General features: G+C 47.5%; 3 protein-coding genes across 4 annotated transcripts in view; 1 reads left to right on the top strand and 2 right to left on the bottom strand.

Moving 5' to 3' along the window:
* The window catches only part of STK10 (serine/threonine kinase 10), a 124,296-nt gene extending 115,673 nt beyond the window's left edge, over positions 1-8,623 (bottom strand). Inside the window, exon 1 of the mRNA XM_062188686.1 lies at positions 8,538-8,623. Coding sequence (XP_062044670.1) covers positions 8,538-8,606 — 69 coding nt within the window. The 5' untranslated portion in view covers positions 8,607-8,623. The remainder of the gene's footprint in view (positions 1-8,537) is intronic.
* EFCAB9 (EF-hand calcium binding domain 9) lies at positions 1,072-8,471 on the top strand. The gene is made up of 4 exons (XM_062189382.1): positions 1,072-1,207; positions 6,509-6,657; positions 7,120-7,296; positions 8,253-8,471. The coding sequence occupies exons 1-4, from the start codon at positions 1,072-1,074 to the stop codon at positions 8,469-8,471; spliced, it is 681 nt and encodes a 226-aa protein (XP_062045366.1).
* A 4,030-nt stretch (positions 8,624-12,653) lies between the features above and the next one.
* Positions 12,654-18,488, bottom strand: part of UBTD2 (ubiquitin domain containing 2) — a 61,671-nt gene continuing 55,836 nt past the window's right edge. For both annotated transcript variants that reach the window (XM_062188694.1, XM_062188695.1), the window contains exon 3: positions 12,654-15,108. In XM_062188694.1, the coding sequence (XP_062044678.1) occupies positions 14,711-15,108 (398 nt within the window). In that variant the 3' untranslated portion in view covers positions 12,654-14,710. The remainder of the gene's footprint in view (positions 15,109-18,488) is intronic.

Here is an 18,488-nt window from a genome sequence, read left to right as displayed (position 1 = left end):
GTTCATTCCCTCCCCAAAATGGCTGCAATGGCCAGGCCTGGGCTAGGAGCCAGGAGCCAGGAGCCCCATGGGGTCCCCCATGTGGGTGGCAGGGGCACAAACACTTGGGTCATCACCCACTGCTTTCCCAGGCACATCAGCAGAGAACTCAATTGCAAGAGAAGCAGCCTGGACTCAAACTGGTGCTCTGCCATGGAATGCGGACATGGCAGGTGTGGCTTAGCCTACGCTGCCACAACGCCAGCTGCTAAAACTCTTTATAAAGTACCTAGCTTCAGGTATGTCAATACAGAAACAGAATAGACTAATAAACACATCTCTCCACTTTGGGATATGCTTGAAATTTCCACTGGAAAAGAAGAAAAGAGATCTGGGCTATTCCAGTCAGATCCGCTGCTTTGTTTTCTGGTTCACTGATTTGGACTTTATTTTATTTTATTTTTTATTTTTTGACAGGCAGAGTGGACAGTGAGAGAGAGAGACAGAGAGAAAGGTCTTCCTTTGCCGTTGGTTCACCCTCCAACGGCCTGGACTTTTGTTTTTAAACATTTCTTCTCTTGGGCCCAGTGCTGTGGCATAGCGGGTAAGGTCACGGCTTGCAATGCCAACACTTGGGCCATCTTACAGAGTGGGATCGGAAGAGGAGCAGCCAGGACACCAACCGGCGGCCCTATGGGATGCCCGCAACGCAGGCGGAGGCTTAGCTTACTACGTCCGCTTTGTTTTTGAGTCTTACAGCCCCTTCACGCACTGGCCCCCTTTCTTATTTTCTAACCCCTTCATACTTCAGGAATCACGTTAGCCACGTGGCCAGGTTTTCGAACACACGAGAAGTACCTTCTCGCTCATAACTAAACCGTCTGCGATCTCCATTTGGGACTTGTCGCGTCCACCAGAGCCTCGCCGGACAGGGTCTCCAGCAGGGCTGGCGGTGGCAGGAGCCGTGTCCACGCGGGAGCGGCGGTTCCGTGGGCGGCTCCCCCTGGGCCGCGCGCCGCTGCATTCCAGTTCCGAGGCCGAACGCTGCATTGTGTCTCGGCGGCCGGCCACTTCGGCTCCATGAAGACCAAGATGAAACTGAGGCAAGGCTCGTTCCTGTGGTACCTGTACCTGGACAAGATCTACTGCCTGCTGTCCGTGCGGAACGTGAAAGCCTTGGTGGAGTACTTCCACCTTCTCGACGCGCACCACAACAACACCCTCAACGGTCAGTGCCCCGCTCGCGGACCCCGCACCGTTTGCTGGGCCTTAAGCGCCAGGCAGAACCGGAAGCCGCGCGGTCAGCACCTGCGTCTTCCGGGGGACGCACGGAGCCGAGTTGCCGAGGGAGGCGTGAGGGGGTGGCGGGGCCGCAACTGCCGCCTGGGGCTTCACGCTGCAGCCCCCGGGGCGATCTGGAGGCCAGCTCCTGACCATCACCCTCTGCAGGTCTCCCTTTCCTCATCAGAGGTGAGGTTCAAGCAGCCGGCTCCATCTCACTGCTGGGGGAAAGATGACAAGGAGAGCCGAGAGCTGACGCGTGGCAAAGGCTTAGCATAGGGCCTGCCACGTACTAAGGACGCAGTAGTACTTGTTATGATGATTTTAATTCTCATTCTTGGTGCTGAGCCTCAGCCGTTACCCTTGAGACCCCTCAGAAAGACTTTAATCTTTTTTTTTTTTTTTTTTAAGACTTATTTTGGGTCTGGCACTGTGGCACAGCGGGTTAAGCCTGGATCACATATGGGCACCAGTTTGAGTCCCAAATGCTGCACCTCCCATCGAGCTCCCTGCTAATGCACCTGGGAAAGCAGAAGAAGATGGCCCAAGTGCTTGGACCACCATCACGTGGAAAACCTGGAAGAAGCTCCTGGATCTTGGCTTTTGCCCAGCCCAGCACAGTCCACTGTGGCCATCTGGGGAGTGAACCAGAAGATAGGTCATTTCTCTCTCTCTCTCTCTCTCCACCCCTCTATGTAATTATGGCTTATATAGGCAGAAAGAGAAATATCTCCCATCTGCCAGTCACTCCCCAAATGGTTACAACAGCCAGAGCTGGGCCAGGCCAAAGCCAGGATCCTGGAACTCTATCTGGGTTTCCCATGTGGGTGCAGGGGCCCAAGCAGTTGGGCCACCTTCTGTTGCTTTCCCAGGCACATTAGCAGGGAGCTGGATGGGAAGCGGAGCAGCCACAAGTCAAAGCAACACTCTTATATGGAATGCCAGGGTCCCCAGTGGCAGCTTAACCTGCTGTGCCAAATGCCCTCCCCAAGATCTGACTTCTGATTTGTCAGGAGAGGAAGGACTCGAGTGATCTGCCTGAACTCTCCTAATTCTTGATTTTTGTGAGTGACTAAAAAATGTTGAAGATCTCAGCACTGTCACTGAGTCCATGAATGAATAAAAGTCCAATTAAAACACTCACACTTGGGCATAAATACTTGGGTATAAACAAGGCATCTTTTCCCTCATTCATTTTGACTTGAGATAGATGTCACTTGTGAAACAGTGCTCCTTCCATAATGAATTTTAAGAATTCATTCAATCTTTAAAAACAAAGAGTACAGTGCTCCTTCCATAATGAATTTTAAGAATTCATTCAATCTTTAAAAACAAAAAGAGTAGATACCTTTTTCTCATAACTTCATGCCTTCATTTTTCTCTTTTTAAAATAATTTATTTGAAAGGCAGAGTGATGGAGAGGAAGAGACAGAGATGGAGAGAGAGAGAGAGAGGGAGAGAGAGAGAGAGAGAGAGAGAGAGATCCTTCATCCACTGGTTCACTCCCCAAATGGATGCAAAGGCCAGGGCTAGGCTGAAGCTGGGAGTGCGGAACTCCATCTGGGTCTCCCACGTGGGTAAAAGAGGCCTAAGCACTTGAGCCACCAGCTGCTGCTTTCCCAGGCACATTAGCAGAGAGTTGGATGGGAAGCAGAAGAGCCGACACTTGAACTGGCACTGTGCCGATTTGGGATGCCAGCGACACAAGTGGTGGTTTAGGGTGCTACACCTCAACACCAGCCCCCGTTTTTCTCTTTCCATATATATTTACATGCAAGGCTACCAAATCTTCACAATAAGCCTGTCCTAGGCAGCTGCCAGGCACTTAGTTGTAAAATAAGTAAGTGGAGATGGAAGCCCTGGGCTTCTGACTCCCTTCCTCTCTCTCTCTCTCTCTCTCTCTCTCAGGGAGCTGGATGGGAAGTGGAGTAGCTGGGACTCAAACTGGTATTCCAGTATGGGATGTGGGCACCCCAATCAGTGGCTTAACCTGATTGCACCACAAGGCTTGCCCCTGGCTCCACACTTAGGTCTCACAGGGCTGTTTGCTAAGAAGAGACTGACATCCCTAGTAACAAACTCACTCCCTGATGCAGCAATACCCGAGAGGTGTGCTCGTGCCCGCGTTCACGTCTGCTCACCAAGGAACTGCAGAGTGACCTCAGAGAGTCAGGGCACAGCCTCACAGTTTGCATTTCAGGGTGGGGAATGACTTGAGGCCTTGGAGACTTGAGTGGGCCAGTGCAGTGGGGTTCAAAACACAATTCCATAGCTACTGAGTTCCATGTGAAAGCATTCCACAAGCAGCAACTACATGGCCATCACTGGGTACATATTTAGCATGCTGCTCCTGGGGGATATTGACAAATGACATCAAGAGGCCATCAGAAGCCTCCAAAGTATGACACTATGACCACAGCTTCCTGTGTTCTTAGCAGGGACTCCAATTTGCACAGATATGATTTACATATTCAGTGAGGCAGGGAGATAATTTCTTTAATCAATGGGCAAGAAGAAGTCACGTGTTGACAAAGAATTCCTTAGTAGCCTTTGCGATCTGTGTATTCAACTGTGGGTAGTCACAGTCGTACCCCTGTGCAGGTGTCCCGCCATGTTTGTTTCTCCTGTCATATACCCACTGAGAGATGAGTAGTGAGCACCAGGGTGGGCAAATCCTTCTCTGCTCTTTTTTAGTAGTTAGTTGTTCTCTGAACGTTTATGATCAAACATGGACTAGTGCATGCACAGGAGACAGGGCGCCCTGGTGGAAAGAGCAGGCTTGGCAGCCAGACCCTCCTTGAATCCCAGCTCTGCCCTTGAGGTCCTTGGCTACCCACAGTGTGGTCCATGGACTGGAAGTACCCCATTGCCTAGCAACTTGTAGAAATGTGGACCTTGTGCCCACACCTCATTTCCTGAGTCCAGAACCTGTAGCTTTGCAAGAGCCCCAATCAGTTGGTCTGCCTGTCAAAGTGATGATCGGACTAACTGATATCTAAAGGTGATGATAGAAGCACTCTGATACCACATCCTCTGTAGGGTTGTCACAGTTCAGTGAGATGTGGCATTTAAGGTACCTAACATACAAGGTGGTGGGGAAGTTTTGCTTCCTTCCCCCATGCTTGGAAAATGTGGAAACTTTAAAAAAAATTATTTTGAAAGCTTTTATTTAATAAATATACATTTCATAGGTACAGCTTTTTGGAATATAGTGGTTCTTCCCCCCATACCGGCCCTCCCATAAAAATTTTTAATGCTTTTATTTTCATTTTATATGAAGTTGGGAGGTGTGGTTGGGGAGAATTGAGAGAGATTCACCACATACCTACAACGGCTAGGGCTGTGCTACCACATACCTACAATGGCTAGGGCTGTGCTCGATTGAAGCCAGGAGCCTGGAACTCACATCTGGGTCTCATATGTGGGTGGCAGGGAACTGAGTATCTGAGCTATATCCTGCTGCCTCCCAGAGTACCCATCAGCAGGGAGTTGGATCAGTCGTGGAGGAGCCAGGACTCGAACTGGGTGTTCTGATATGGGATATGGGCATCCCAAGCAGTGTAACTGCTTTGCCTAATGCCTGTCCCCTGAGACTTTTATAGAAAATGAATAGATGGGCCGGCGCCGTGGCTTAACAGGCTAATCCTCCGCCTTGTGGCGCCGGCACACCGGGTTCTAGTCCCGGTCGGGGCGCCGGATTCTATCCCGGTTGCCCCTCTTCCAGGCCAGCTCTCTGCTATGGCCCGGGAAGGCAGTGGAGGATGGCCCAAGTGCTTGGGCCCTGCACCCGCATGGGAGACCAGGAGAAGCACCTGGCTCCTGGCTTCGGATCAGCGCGATGCGCCGGCGGCAGCGGCCATTGGAGGGTGAACCAATGGCAAAAAGGAAGACCTTTCTCTCTCTCTCTATCTACTCTGCCTGTCCAAAAAAAAAAAAAAAAAAAAAAGGAATAGATGTCTCACTTCCCACTTTAATGTTAGGTATCCAACATCTCTCTCTCTCTGCTTTTCAAATAAAATGAAAATAAATAAAAATTATCTCAAGGGAAAGACCCAGGTGAAATGTCAGCATTTGCAAATAGTTTCCTAGTGAGAACTAAGCTCTCCCTTCCATACACAAGCAGCACTTTGTGCCTGTTTTATGTGATGCTATTTCAAGAAGTTCATGGAAAGTGGAATAGGTTTATTTTGGTGCAAAAAAAAAAAAATTAAATCTGGGGTGGACATTTGGCACAGTAGCTTAAGTCACCACTTGGGCTGCCTGTGTCCCATATTGGAGCGCCTGGCCCCAGTCCAGGCTCCTCTGCTTCTGATCCAGCTCCCTGCTGATGCACACCCTGTGAGGCAGCAAATGAAGGCTTGAGAGCGTGGGTCCCTGCCACCCACATGGGAGACCCGGATGGAGCTTCAGGCTCCTGGCTATGTCCTGGACCAGCCCTGGGTTTTGCAGGCATTTGGGAAGTGAACTAGTGGGTGGATGAAAGATCTTGCTGTATTTCTCTACTTTTAAAAGATACTATAAAAATAAATAAAAATTTAAAAAGCTAAAATCTATGCTCTGTGTTTTTTTTTAAAGATTTATTTATTTATTTGAAAGTCAGAGTTGCACAGAGAGAGGAGAGGCAGAGAGAGAGAGAGAGGTCTTCCAACTGATGGTTCACTCCCCAACTGGCCGCAATGGCTGGAGCTGTGCCAATCCGAAGCCAGGAGCCAGGAGCTTCTTCCAGGTCTCCCACAGGGCTGCAGAGGCCCAAGGACCTGGGCCATCCTCCACTGTTTTCCCAGGCCATAGCAGAGAGCAGGATCAGAAGTGGAGCAGCTGGGTCTCGAACCGGCGCCCATATGGGATGCTGGTGCTTCAGGCCAGGGCGTTAACCCACTGTGCCACAGCACCAGCCCATGTTCCTTTTTTTTTTTCTCCCCCATAATACACATTTTCCACGACTTTTGGAAGGCTCCTGGTATGTCATCACCTTGCCTTTGGAGGTGATGTGTGCACATTTGTCTGCTCCACTTGAGCGTGTGAGCTGGGGTAGAAACCATCGCCATTTCCACACTCCTGGGCACTGGGCTTTCCCACAAGGGCCATTAAAGGCCCGAGGAACCGTGGAAGGTCGTAGTGGAGCCAGACACCGAATCAGATCATTGTTCTTCCCAGGCCAACAGACTTCCCCCGTTACTGCTCTCTTGGCCCCCAGCTGTCTAGCCTCTTGGGGCATCCAGAGTAATCCGTGTCCCCGCCTTCACAGATGTGTTGTTCTACCACTTCCTCAAACACGTGACCAACTTGAGAGGGACACAGATCAAGATCGTGTTTGACATGCTGGACTGGAATGCAGTGGGCGAGATTGGCTTTGACCAGTTCTACGTGTTGGTCTGCATCCTGCTGTCACACCAGGCAAGTCACAGGTCAGGGATCCGGGACAGGCCAGACAGACCTCGCCGGCTGCTAGCACCGTGCTCAAAGTGGCACAGAATCAGGAGCGTATCAGATGGCTCCGCTTTTCACTAAAAGCAAGAGGAAAGAAAAAATAGTGCGGGGGGTGAGGGGGAGCATGATGGACTAACTCTGGTTCTTGGGTGCTGTGTGTGGTCATCATTTTATCAGCAGTGCCGCAATATTTCACCAGGGCACCAGCGAATGTCACGAAGTGCATGTTAGTGACCAGAGTCCTGATGAGAACTGATTCCTGCAGAAGCAGCAGCAGCACCTGTTGCATGGGTGACAGGATGTTTCTGACCCCGAGCTGCTTTCCCCTCTGTAGAGATGCGCTGAGGAGTATCCGAATCCAGATGGGACAAGTTTAGAAAGTGGCACCCACAACTCTGCCCTCGTCTGATGTGTTTCTCTCCCAAACAGAACCATCTGGAAGAGCAGTTTATGTACCGCCACTCCCGGCCTGTTTTTGATCTGCTTGATCTGGACGGCGAGCTCAGAATTGCTGCCAGCAACTTCCACACGTATAGATTTCTCTTCAATATTAAGAAACAGGAACTCAAAGAGCTCTTTCATGATTTTGACATCACAGGGGACCGTGTAAGTGCAAATGTCCTGCCAGGAGAGAGGGAAAATCCCCCCTCAAAGAACGAACTGCATGGTTCTAGGACCAGGCCAAAAAACCAGAGGGGATGGACAGGCCCATGAAGAGGAGAGTCAGTGCTACACTGGGTAACATGCATACAGAATCACAGACATTTAGAGAAGGAGATATAATAACGTGGCAGTAATGGGTGCTGGGGAAGGGTGTATCGATTTAATTTAAGGACAAAGGAAGGGATTCTACGATGGGAACGTGTGAGCAAAATCCTAAGAGGAAGCTATAGTGAAGACGGTGCCTTCTGCTAAGAGGAGGCAGCGGGGAGCTAAGGTGGAAAGCGATGGCTTATGGTGGGCAGCACCTTAGAGGCTGGCCTGGAGTGTCTGGACCTGACCAAGGAGACCAAAGTGACCCATGTTCCTCTCCATTCCCGAGTACTAGCCTACAATCAGATTATAATTGTGCCCAAACTACTAAGCCCCTTTAAATTTCTGAGTTTTTAAATAATAAATGATTCCAGCCGGCGCCGCGGCTCACTAGGCTAATCTTCCGCCTTGCGGCGCCAGCACACCGGGTTCTAGTCCCGGTCGGGGCGCCGGATTCTGTCCCGGTTGCCCCTCTTCCAGGCCAGCTCTCTGCTGTGGTCAGGAAGGCAGTGGAGGATGGCCCAAGTGCTTGGGCCCTGCACCCCATGGGAGACCAGGATAAGCACCTGGCTCCTGCCATCGGATTGGCGTGGTGCGCCGGCCGCAGCGCGCCTACTGCGGCGGCCATTGGAGGGTGAACCAACGGCAAAAGGAAGACCTTTCTCTCTGTCTCTCTCTCACTGTCCACTCTGCCTGTCAAAAATAAAAAAATAAAAAAAAAAATAATGATTCCAATCCAGATGTTATGTGAAGCAATATATCCAATCCTACCTGAAATAATTTTTTCTTTTTTTCCTCCCCAACAAAAGCGTCTTAATTACAAGGAATTTAAGCTATATACTATCTTCTCCATTGACAAGTCCCAGGAAAGGCAGAAGGCAGAGAGAGAGAAAGAGAATGAAAAACAGAAGGAGAGAGAGAAGGAGAAAGGGAAAGAGAAATGGAAATCTCTGCTCCTAAGGAGAATGTCACGGAAAGTGGGTGTGAGCCCAGAGAGCCACCTGGAAAAAATGAGAATTGAAATATAGAGAACATGACCGATTAAAACAGTTACTATGTTTGCAAATAAACTTAAAGCATTAAAGTATCTTTACCTTGTTTTGTACATGAAGGGCCCATCTGGGCCTCCCACATGGGTGCAGGGGTCCAAGCACATGGGTCATCCTCCTCTTCTACTTTCCAGGTGGGAGCTGGATCAGAAGTGGAGCAGTCAGGACTCGAACTTGCGCTCACACAGGATGCTGGTGTCGCAGGCGATGGTCTAAACCGCTGCGCCATAATGCCAGCCTCTGGAACCACTTTTTCTGGGACATGTCCCAATTTGACCACTGTGTTTCAGAGCAACTCTGCTCTTTAGGTCATGGTGTAGCCCAATAATGGCCACCACTCAGTGGAACCAGGCAGTTGAAAGGTAACATTTCCCTCACATCTGTCACCAACAGTCCAGTACTCAGAATCCTTTCTAGTCTCAGCCCACCAGCATGCTTGAGACTTCAAACTGGGCTGTGGTGCCTCCATCCCCAGGGGAAACCGACTTTTCAGGACACAGAGGCTGTTTCCTTCCTGCTCTATAGGTGCAGGGACAGCTAGACCTAATCTATAGGGTAAAATCATTATTCCATGCCCTTGCCTGTGTATACTTACTTACCACCTTGAACCATCTGAAAACGTTCTTCGGCATGGCACTCGTGCATCCCCCCTCCCTGTCCCATTAATGACAACAACGACTGCCATATACTAGGGGCCAGATACACAGATGCATGACTGTTGATCCTGTGAATTAAGTGATGGGATCCGAATTCAAATTCAAGGTCAACTGTTTGCCTGGGATCTGAGTCACACACTTCCATTCTAGCAGATGCTGTTTAAGCTGGGAAGTCATTGACTCAGAAATCCCTTATACAGAATGTTAATTATATGGAACATAGCAGATTGTCATTCATCAGTCTGCAATAATACAAATCACATTACTTATTATGCATACCTCTCTCTATTTACTAATAGACATGGGACTTGAGTAACATGCTTTTGAGCATGACTAATGTGTTTAGCAGCCAAAACTCCTCTTTCCCCACAATGGTCCCACATAAACTTGATGGGACCAGCAAAACCAAACACGACTCCAGTCCCTTGTCCTCCAATCTGTTTTCTGCATGAGGCTGCACTAATGTATCTCATGGAAGTGTTGTGAGGGTGAAAAAGAGGCAGAGCATTTGAAGACTTTGGAATTACTCTCCAAGAACAAACTGATCCTCTGCCAGACAAATACAGACATGATGCTATGCCCGCCCAGAGCACTGACAGGCGAGCACCACGTGGCCAAGAGGGTAGCCGGAGACGGTCTGCAGTCCAAGGCATCCCCATGCTTGTCCTGCTCTCAGCTGCCACCTCTGGTGTGGCAGCCTGGATGGCTTTAGCCACCAGACTTGGGCTCCAGGTGTGGTTCTGATGAAGAAGCCACAGTGAAGTGAATGCTTCTCTCTTGGGTGCCAGGGGCAAGGGGCGTCCTGAGCTGTATAAAGGGTAACAATGGCATGTCCTTACAGACATGGCTGTGGAAGCGATGAAAATGCGATTCACAACAGGGGCAGGGAGAAAGGAAGGCAATGATAGGCATGGCAGGCACTAGTTCTGGCTAAACAAATCTTGAAGAGCATTGAATAAAGTTTCAGGAATGAGAATTTTCCTCTCCTCTCTGGAAATCATTAAGGTAGGTGTCTATATAAGGTATCACGAACCAACTATCAAATTTTAGAAGCCCTTCCTTCTCTTTTAAAGATTTTTTTTAATTTCAGAGGCAGAATGACACACAGACCAATTGCACACACACACAGAGATCTTTCATCTGCTGGTTCACTCTCCAAATGGCTGCAACAGCTGGGGCTAGGTTGGGATGAGGCCACAAGTCAGGAACTCCATCCAGACCTCTCACATGGGTGGCAGGAGTCATGTACTTGGGCCATCCTCTGCTGCTTTCTCAGGGGCATTAGTAGGAAGCTGGATAAGAAGCGGAGCAGCCAGGACTCTAACTGCTGCTCTGATATGGGATGCCAGCATTTCAGAACTGAAGCTGTTGTGCCACAAGCTGGCCCCAGAAAATCCCTTTTAAGAGCAACTTTATGGGCACATGTTGGGGTGCAGATTAACCTACTGCTTTGGATTCTCGCATCCTATCCAAGGGTGCTTGGGATTGAATCCTGCCTCTGCTTCTGCCCAGGGCAAAGAAAATAACACATGAGAGAAAAGCACTAATTTCCTCAATATCAAAAGGGTATTTACAAATCAAGAGGATGGAGAGCAAAATGTGATAGGCATATGGGAAAACACAATGAGAACATTGATAGAAATACAAATGTTTTAAAAATACACGTTAAGGCCGGCGCCTGTGGCGCCGGCACACCGGGTTCTAGTCCCGGTCAGGGCACCGGATTCTGTCCCGGTTGCCCCTCTTCCAGGCCAGCTCTCTGCTATGGCCCAGGAGTGCAGTGGAGGATGGCCCAAGTCCTTGGGCCCACATGGAAGACCAGGAGAAGCACCTGGCTCCTGCCTTCGGATCAGCGCCATGCGCTGGCCACAGTGTGCCAGCCGCAGCGGCCATTGGAGGGTGAACCAATGGCAAAAGGAAGACCTTTCTGTCTCTCTCTCTCACTGTCCACTCTGTGAAAAAAAAAAAAAGAAAAAAAAATACACGTTAAGGGGGCCGGTGCTACAGCATAGTGGGTGTGGGTGGAGCCGCTGCCTGCAGTGCTGCCATCCCACGTGTGAGTCCCAGCTGCTCCACTTCTGATCCTGCTCTCTGCTGTGGCCTGGGAAAGCAGTGGAAGATGACCCAAGTCCTTGGGCCCCTGCACCCGTGTGGGAGACCCGGAAGAAGCTCTTGGCTCCTGGCTTCGGATTGGTGCAGCTCCAGCCGTTAATTGGGGAGTGAACCAGCGGATGGAGGACTTCTCTCTGTCCTTCTGTCTCTGTGTATCTCTTTCAAATAAATGGATAAATCTTAAAAAAAAAAAAATTAAAATGCTAAACTTCACTGCTAAGGAAAACACAAAACCACAGGACACAGTTTTCACTTACCAGACTGCCAGAGATCAATAGTCGGTCAGGGGTCAGGGGTCAGGGGTTGTATGCTTGGCCTAGCAGTTAGGACACCTGTTAACATGGCCACATGCCATACAGGAGTGCCTGGGCTCAGGGCCCTCCTCAGACTCCCGATTCCAGCTTCCTGCTCTTGCAGACCCCGGGAGGCAGAGATGATGGCTCAAGGCATAGGGTTCCCACTGCCCAAGTGGGAAACCTGGATCAAGTTCCAGGCTCCAAGCCTCAGGCCTACCTGTTATGGGCATCTGAGCAGTAAACCAGTGGATAGGAGCTGTCTGTCTCTCAAAGAAAAAAAAAAAAAAAGTTGGTTAAGGATGAGGAAGTAAGAAGTCATCCTAAAATCTCCTTGGAGGGCGAGCCATACCTGCCTCCAGAATGCACGCCATGGAGGAATACATTCTAACAGACACAGGCACACAGGGGCATTTGTTTAAGAGGAAATTCACTGTGCACAGCTCACAGTAGCAAGACTAGCACAGCTACGCTGACCACAGCAGAGTCTGAAACGACTGTGCTATGCCCAGACAGGGGAATCCTACTGCAGCCAGGAAGAGGAATGAGGCAGGTCTACACCTACATGTGTGGAATCATCTGGAAGATTCATCATTTTAGTTAAAAAGCAGAGGTGCTGACTGGTGTGTTTATGGGTAATTCATACTCTGTAACAGAAGTTCTCAGAGTGCCTCCCAGATCAGCAGGAGTCTGGGAAATGCAGATTATTGGAGCCCACCCAGAGTTTTGGATGATAGCACCATTCTTACCAGAAAAGCTGACAACCTATTTATTTTAGACTGAGATTTCAATGCAGGAGATGAAGTGTTACCTGTCAATGTCCATGTGTGGTTTGGCACAGCAGAGCCTACATGTGATGATAATGATCTTGTTATTTATTGAGTTGAGGTTTTAAAAAGGAGGAAAGTGTTCACACTTCTCACTGGAATGAAGCAGATCTCATATATGTGTGTGTGTGTGTGTGTGTATATATAGGAGATATACATATACATGTATATATATGTGCAATAAATATATTAAGACAAACAAAAACCCAGAATAAAGGCAAAGACAAAGAGAAAAATTGAACTTTTTTTTTTTAAAAAAAAAAAGCACAAAAATCCTACATACTAAAATTATACACATCAAGTATTGGTCCAATCTTGTATCAATCTATTTACAATTAAACAGCACCATGGTTTTCTCACCTGGGTTAGAGAAACATGCCCAGAGAATATGTTCCTTTGAAATAAAATAAACTCTTAACGAGAGTTCAAATCCTCAACAAACAAGACAGACCTTTTGCCAGTCATAGATTATTATGGCATCACCACATTTCCTGAAGTTTAAACACCTTTTGTTCTTTCCCAGTTGACAGACTCTGGAGAGCTGCTGCTGTGCAATGTGACACCCAAGTGAACACAACTTTTTTGCTGACAGGGACAATCTGTCAAAATACCCTCACACATCCATCTTGAAATACAAAAATTCTCCTTTGGAATTAATGTGGCTTTTTTTCTCTTGAACTGAGATTCAATTATCAGCAAACCTAAAATAGATAGAGCCACCATCTTTAAATGATTGAATAAAAAATAGCAAAGTAGTTAAAGCTCTCAGAAACACGTTAAGTTACAATTACAGATACATTTAATCAGGCCACAGGAAATTTAATTCCATCTTAAACAGTACATTTAAACTAACCAGAAGTTTCATTTTGTCTTTAGAATTAATAATGGAGCCTCATATCCAAATAGGTGTGGAGGTTTAGTATTTCCCACTGAGAAGAGCCCGAGTGTCTTCCTGCCTCCTCTTCTCCATCTCAGGGACTCTCGGTCACACTGGTCACGGAAGCCCCCTTCTCACTTATGGGATGAATCTTTAAAAGCTTCCTTATGAAACCTAGTCCTTGGCAGCTCTGCTGCAGCCACAGTGTGGAACAAGGTTATCGCAGCAGAACTCCAAGGCCCTGAATCTAACTGGCAGGTGGTGGTTAATTTGCCTTTTTGCAATGAATAAGGAGAGAGGAAAAATTGTTGCCGACCGTGACGAGAGGTAATGCTAAGTCAGAGTACTAAGGTTTAAAGCAACATCTCAACATTTCATCTTGCTCTTGATGTCTAAGTAATGCCAGTAAACCCTCCATGTTTGTAAATTGAGGGTTGAATTTTTTCTCTGAAAGATGGAAGATAGGCATATTTCTCCCAGGAATGGGTTTTTCCTATACCCTTCCTACGAAGTGGGAGAAGATACAATGAATGAAATTATTATCCTTAGTTGAAATAGTTGTAATTGATTCCTGTGTTCCCTGGCCCAGGACCTACACATTTGGGGTCATAGTTAGCTATGAAAAGTTTCAAGCAGAGTACATAGATCAATGAAGGTATTATACAGCAGTGACCTCCTAAGCCTGGATATGAAAACAGCCTTATTATTATTATATAAACATTTCAAAATACCTATGCAACAAGAGGACAAGAGGCTTTTCAACTGAGTATCAGCTGATGACCTGACTGCATTGACTAAATTATTGCCTAGAGTTCCAGAAGGGTGCCTGCCACCAATGTGCTGGAAGGCACCAAAATGTAGTGTAAATGTAAATAAGGAGTTCAACACAGGTGTGTGGGGACAGCAACACCGAGACACAATCTGCCAGTCTGTATTCCTCTATGACTCCACATGACATGAGCTAAGAATAACAAACCAGAAGAGAATAGAAGTAAACCTCCAATACTGGTCTTTTCCATTTCCATTAAGAAGAAAAAAAAAAAAAAAGGCTTATGTTTTATAACTGTTACTGATGGCATCTGGAAATCATATAATTTGATTTATGTATTTCTGGAAACTTTGTACTCAAAAGGTGCTTGGTGCTGTTCTTCATGTATGCAATGTTCCCTGTACAGTCCAAATCATTTAAATACAGCAATTACATAGTCGGTGAGTGTTTTAAAATAAACGGTTATCTGTATCTTAACTGCCTCTCAAATTAGAAATTGTAATTACAGGAGTCTCAAGGCTGGCTCTTTGTGTTCTTATTATTTTTGTTGGTCTCCATCACAGATGGAATTTTTCACTGGTAATTCCTCAGAACTAAATCCATTCACAGGGAATTCGGAGCAGTGAAAATAAATTTCACGCCATAGAGTAGGAGGTGACAAGGAGTGCGGGGTCTGGGAACCATTCAGTTCTCCACTGGGGTCGGGTTTTGCAGAGGCTGGCTCACTATAACCTGCACGACATAGTCCTTGGGAATCTTCAGCTCTTCCAGCTTCATCTTGTCGGTGAGAGGTCTGCCAGAGAAGAACCAGCGCTGACTAGTCGGCTCCACCCCCTCGGCCGCGTGTAACCGTCTCTTCATGTGGAACACTGTGTCTGTGCTACGGACCACCAGTTTGAGGTCTTTGCCTGTGGAAAGGCGCAAGCGGAGTTGAGATTCGTATCCAGAATTGGGTGGTGGCTCGGGAATATCCAGAGTCTCTATGTCGCTCTTTTCCTCGATCATGTTGACTGGTGGTGCCAGGCAATAGACGGGAAGCTGGTATCTGTTCCCCAGCTCATCATAGCACTCTGTAAGTGCACCTTCAGAAAGAGAAGATGTAAGAGTTGAGGCTCAGTGAGAGTGAGTGTATTTCTGTTTCCACCTTGCAAAATGCCTAAGCTTCTCCCACTAGCATGCTACTACAGTGAAAAATAAAATGCTAATCACTGCCAGCCTGTCATCAAGGAGCAGCAACAGGTCCCATGCCCAATATGTGAATGTTTACCTGATTTTTTTTTAAAGATTCATTTATTTATTTGAAAGTCAGTTACAGGGCTGGGGGAGGGGAGAGACACCTTTCCTCTACTGGTTCACTTCCCAGATGGTCACAATGATCACTGTGCTAGTCCAGGCCGAAGCCAGGAGCCAGGACCCAGGAGCCAGGAGGTTCTTCTACATCTCCCACAAGGGTAGCAGGGTCCCAAACACCTGGGCCATCTTCCGCTGCTTTTCCCAGGTCATTAGCAGGGAGCTGGACCAGTAGTGGAGCAGCTGGAACACAAATTGGCATCTATATATGACAATGGCTTTGCAGGAGGTGACTTTACTTGCCATGCCATGATGCCGGCCCCATGTTTTTCTAGTTTTATATTAACCAGGACTCTAGCTTCTTACTCCTACCTCTTCTAAGTCAATTCATATCTAATTCACACTTTTATTAAAAGGAAAATGAGAACACAAAATTCAAATGTGCTATTATTAGAGGTTAGATAAAAATCAAGGGGAAATTTAAATGACAATGGGTCACCTTGAACAAAGGGTCCCTAATCCCAATTCACTAGAACACAAGTGGCTCCACAGTAGTTCTCTTACTGCCTGGGTTTTTTGGTTGTTTTTAAGATTTATTTATTTATTTGAAAGACAGAGTTAACAGAGAGAAAGAAGGGGAGACAGAGAGAGAAAGAGATCTTCCATCCACTGGTTCACTCCCCAAATGGCCACAACAGCCAGGACTGGCCAAGTCTTCCAGGTTTTCCAATGAATGGCAGGGGCCCAGGGACTTGGGCCATCTTCTAATGCTTTCCTAGGCACATTAGCAGGGAGCTGGATGGGAAGTGGAGCAGCTGGAACTTTAATCAGTGTCATATGGGATACCGGCACAGCAGGCTGTGGCTTAACCCTCTGTGCCACAGGGCCGGCCCCTACCTGGATGTTTTAAATTGAAGCACTGAAGTCTAAAGAGACCACAAACTAGAGATGACAGCTGTGCCAGCTGCTGCAGACTCACTGCTTACATATGAACCTCATTAGCACAATGAACACAGAAATGACAGGTGGTTTATTTAACCCCAATTAGTTAATCTAAGAAGCTATGGATTAAAAAGGAAGAACAAAAGAGGTATGAAGTTTATAATGAGCTAGCCCAGGTGAGGGAATAAAATTGTTTTAAAACAATTATTAATGGCTCATTTCTTTATACAGCACCAACTGCTTTATAATTACCAGGACTTCCTTGGGAAAGCTTGAAAGCGTAACAGTGAATGTGTTAAGGTTGTGTGTAACACATTCCTTCCTCAAATCCAAATATTGTCACTTGATTATAACTTGTATGAAACACAGCTACCTTATTCAGAATTCTCATACAGAGGGCAAGGATATAGGAGGTGGGGCTCTGAGATAAGGGCATCAGGACAGATGAGCTCAGGAACTGATGTGTGTGGCCATAGTGGGCTGAAGAGATGAGGCAGCCAAAATGAGACTGGAAATGGTCACCAACCCACCATGTGCCTTCTCTGGTCTGCCTTCTATGTTATGTGAGATGGGCTATGGCAACGCAGCTCAGTCAGCAGGTAGAACGCATATGAATCCCCCTTCTCTGATCAGCTGTGTACTGCTCATCAACGCTGCTGTGACATTGTGGAAATGGATCTACCTTGAGCCCAGCTGTGATCAGCGGCAGTTCTTTATGCTAGTAACTAGCACACTATAGTACCAACGCATTTATAAACATGGGTACAGGCAGCTGCTCCAGCTTCACTTTTTCTACTTTATATAGCCCATTCCTCGGGCAAAGAAGCTGGTTGCCAATGCAGTGGCCGGGCCACGAGAAACAAGAAATGGGAAGTGGAGAATTCACTGCAGAGTCATCACGTCTAGCAAGAGAATGCTTTCAGAGAGGCTGGGGGGTCAGTACTGAGAACTGTAGGTACAATGGAACATTTAAAGAATTGTTCTTCTATACACAGTTATCCTGAGAGGCACCACAGCAAATCACACCTCTGAAATCAGAGACCAAGAAGACATTTCCAACCTTCTTACTAACTAGCAGTATAACCGTGAGCAACATTTTTTAACTTAAAATACATTTTTCAATCAGCAGGATGAGGCAGGCTAAAAGTGACCTATAAAGTGCTTCCCAGGCTCACACAAACTTCAGGCAGAGGGATGTCTTGACTGAAAAATCAGCCTATATTTTTAGCCTTCTTGGAAAGTAGGGAGGACTAGAGATGCCATGGCAGCTTTTTGTTCAGTGTTGAAACAGTAGTGCACGCCAACCTCAAAGCAAAGGTACTATCTAACAGGCACACTGGCTCTTAATAGACGTGAACACTTACTTCTCCATCACAATGGAAACAAGCCAAGTCTTTCCCTTTCTGTTTTTTGGCCCAGAACGTCAGGGTTTAGTTTCAAAATCTCAAACAGATGAGAGAGAAAAACAACCACATCCCATGTCAGAATGCCCGAGATTGAGTCCTGACTCCTATGCTTCTGAGCCAGCTTTGTACAACTTATGCATTTTTAAGATTATTTATTGGGGCCGGCGCTGCGGTGCAGCAGGTTAAAGCCCTGGCCTGAGGCGCCAGCTCTAGTCCCAGCTGCTCCTCTTCCGATCCAACTCTCTGCTATGGCCTGGGAAAGCAATAGAAGATGGCCCAAGTCCTTGGGCCCCTGCACCCACATGGGAGACCCAGAAGAAGCTCCTGGCTCCTGGCTTCGGATCGGCGCAGCTCTGGCCATTGCAGCCATCTGGGGAGTGAACCAGCGGATGGAGGACCTCTTTCTCTCTCTCTCTCTCCTCTCTCTCTCCCCCTGTAACTGTCTTTCAAACAAATAAAATAAATCTTTAAAAAACAGATTATTTATTTATTTGAAAGGCAGAGCTACAGAAAGAGAGGGAGAGACGGACAACACACACACAGACACACACACACAAGTTTCCATCTATTGGTTCACTCCCCCAAATGGCCACAGTGGCCAGGGTTAGGCCAGGCCAAACCTAGGAGCCTGGAACTCCATTCAGGTCTTTCACATGGGTTACAGGGCCCCTGTACTTGGGCTACCCTCTACTACTTTCCCAGGCACATTAGCAGGGAGATGAATCAGAAATTGAGCAGCTGGGACTTGAAACAATGCCAACATCACAGATAGCAGCTTAATCTGCTGTACCACAATACCGGCCGCTAGAGAAGATTCAGTGGTA

This window comes from Lepus europaeus, chromosome 4, assembly GCF_033115175.1.
Source record: "Lepus europaeus isolate LE1 chromosome 4, mLepTim1.pri, whole genome shotgun sequence".
In the NCBI taxonomy this organism is placed as follows: domain Eukaryota; kingdom Metazoa; phylum Chordata; class Mammalia; order Lagomorpha; family Leporidae; genus Lepus; species Lepus europaeus.
Note: the sequence above shows the minus strand (reverse complement) of the source record. Positions and strands in the feature narration are given on the sequence as shown.

Coding starts and splice junctions, on each gene's coding strand:
- EFCAB9 (XM_062189382.1), top strand. CDS start 1,072: ATGAAACTGAGGCAAGGCTCGTTCCTGTGGTACCTGTACCTGGACAAG. Junction 6,658..7,119: donor GCATCCTGCTGTCACACCAG/GCAAGTCACAGG, acceptor TCTCCCAAACAG/AACCATCTGGAAGAGCAGTT. Junction 7,297..8,252: donor TTGACATCACAGGGGACCGT/GTAAGTGCAAAT, acceptor CCCCAACAAAAG/CGTCTTAATTACAAGGAATT.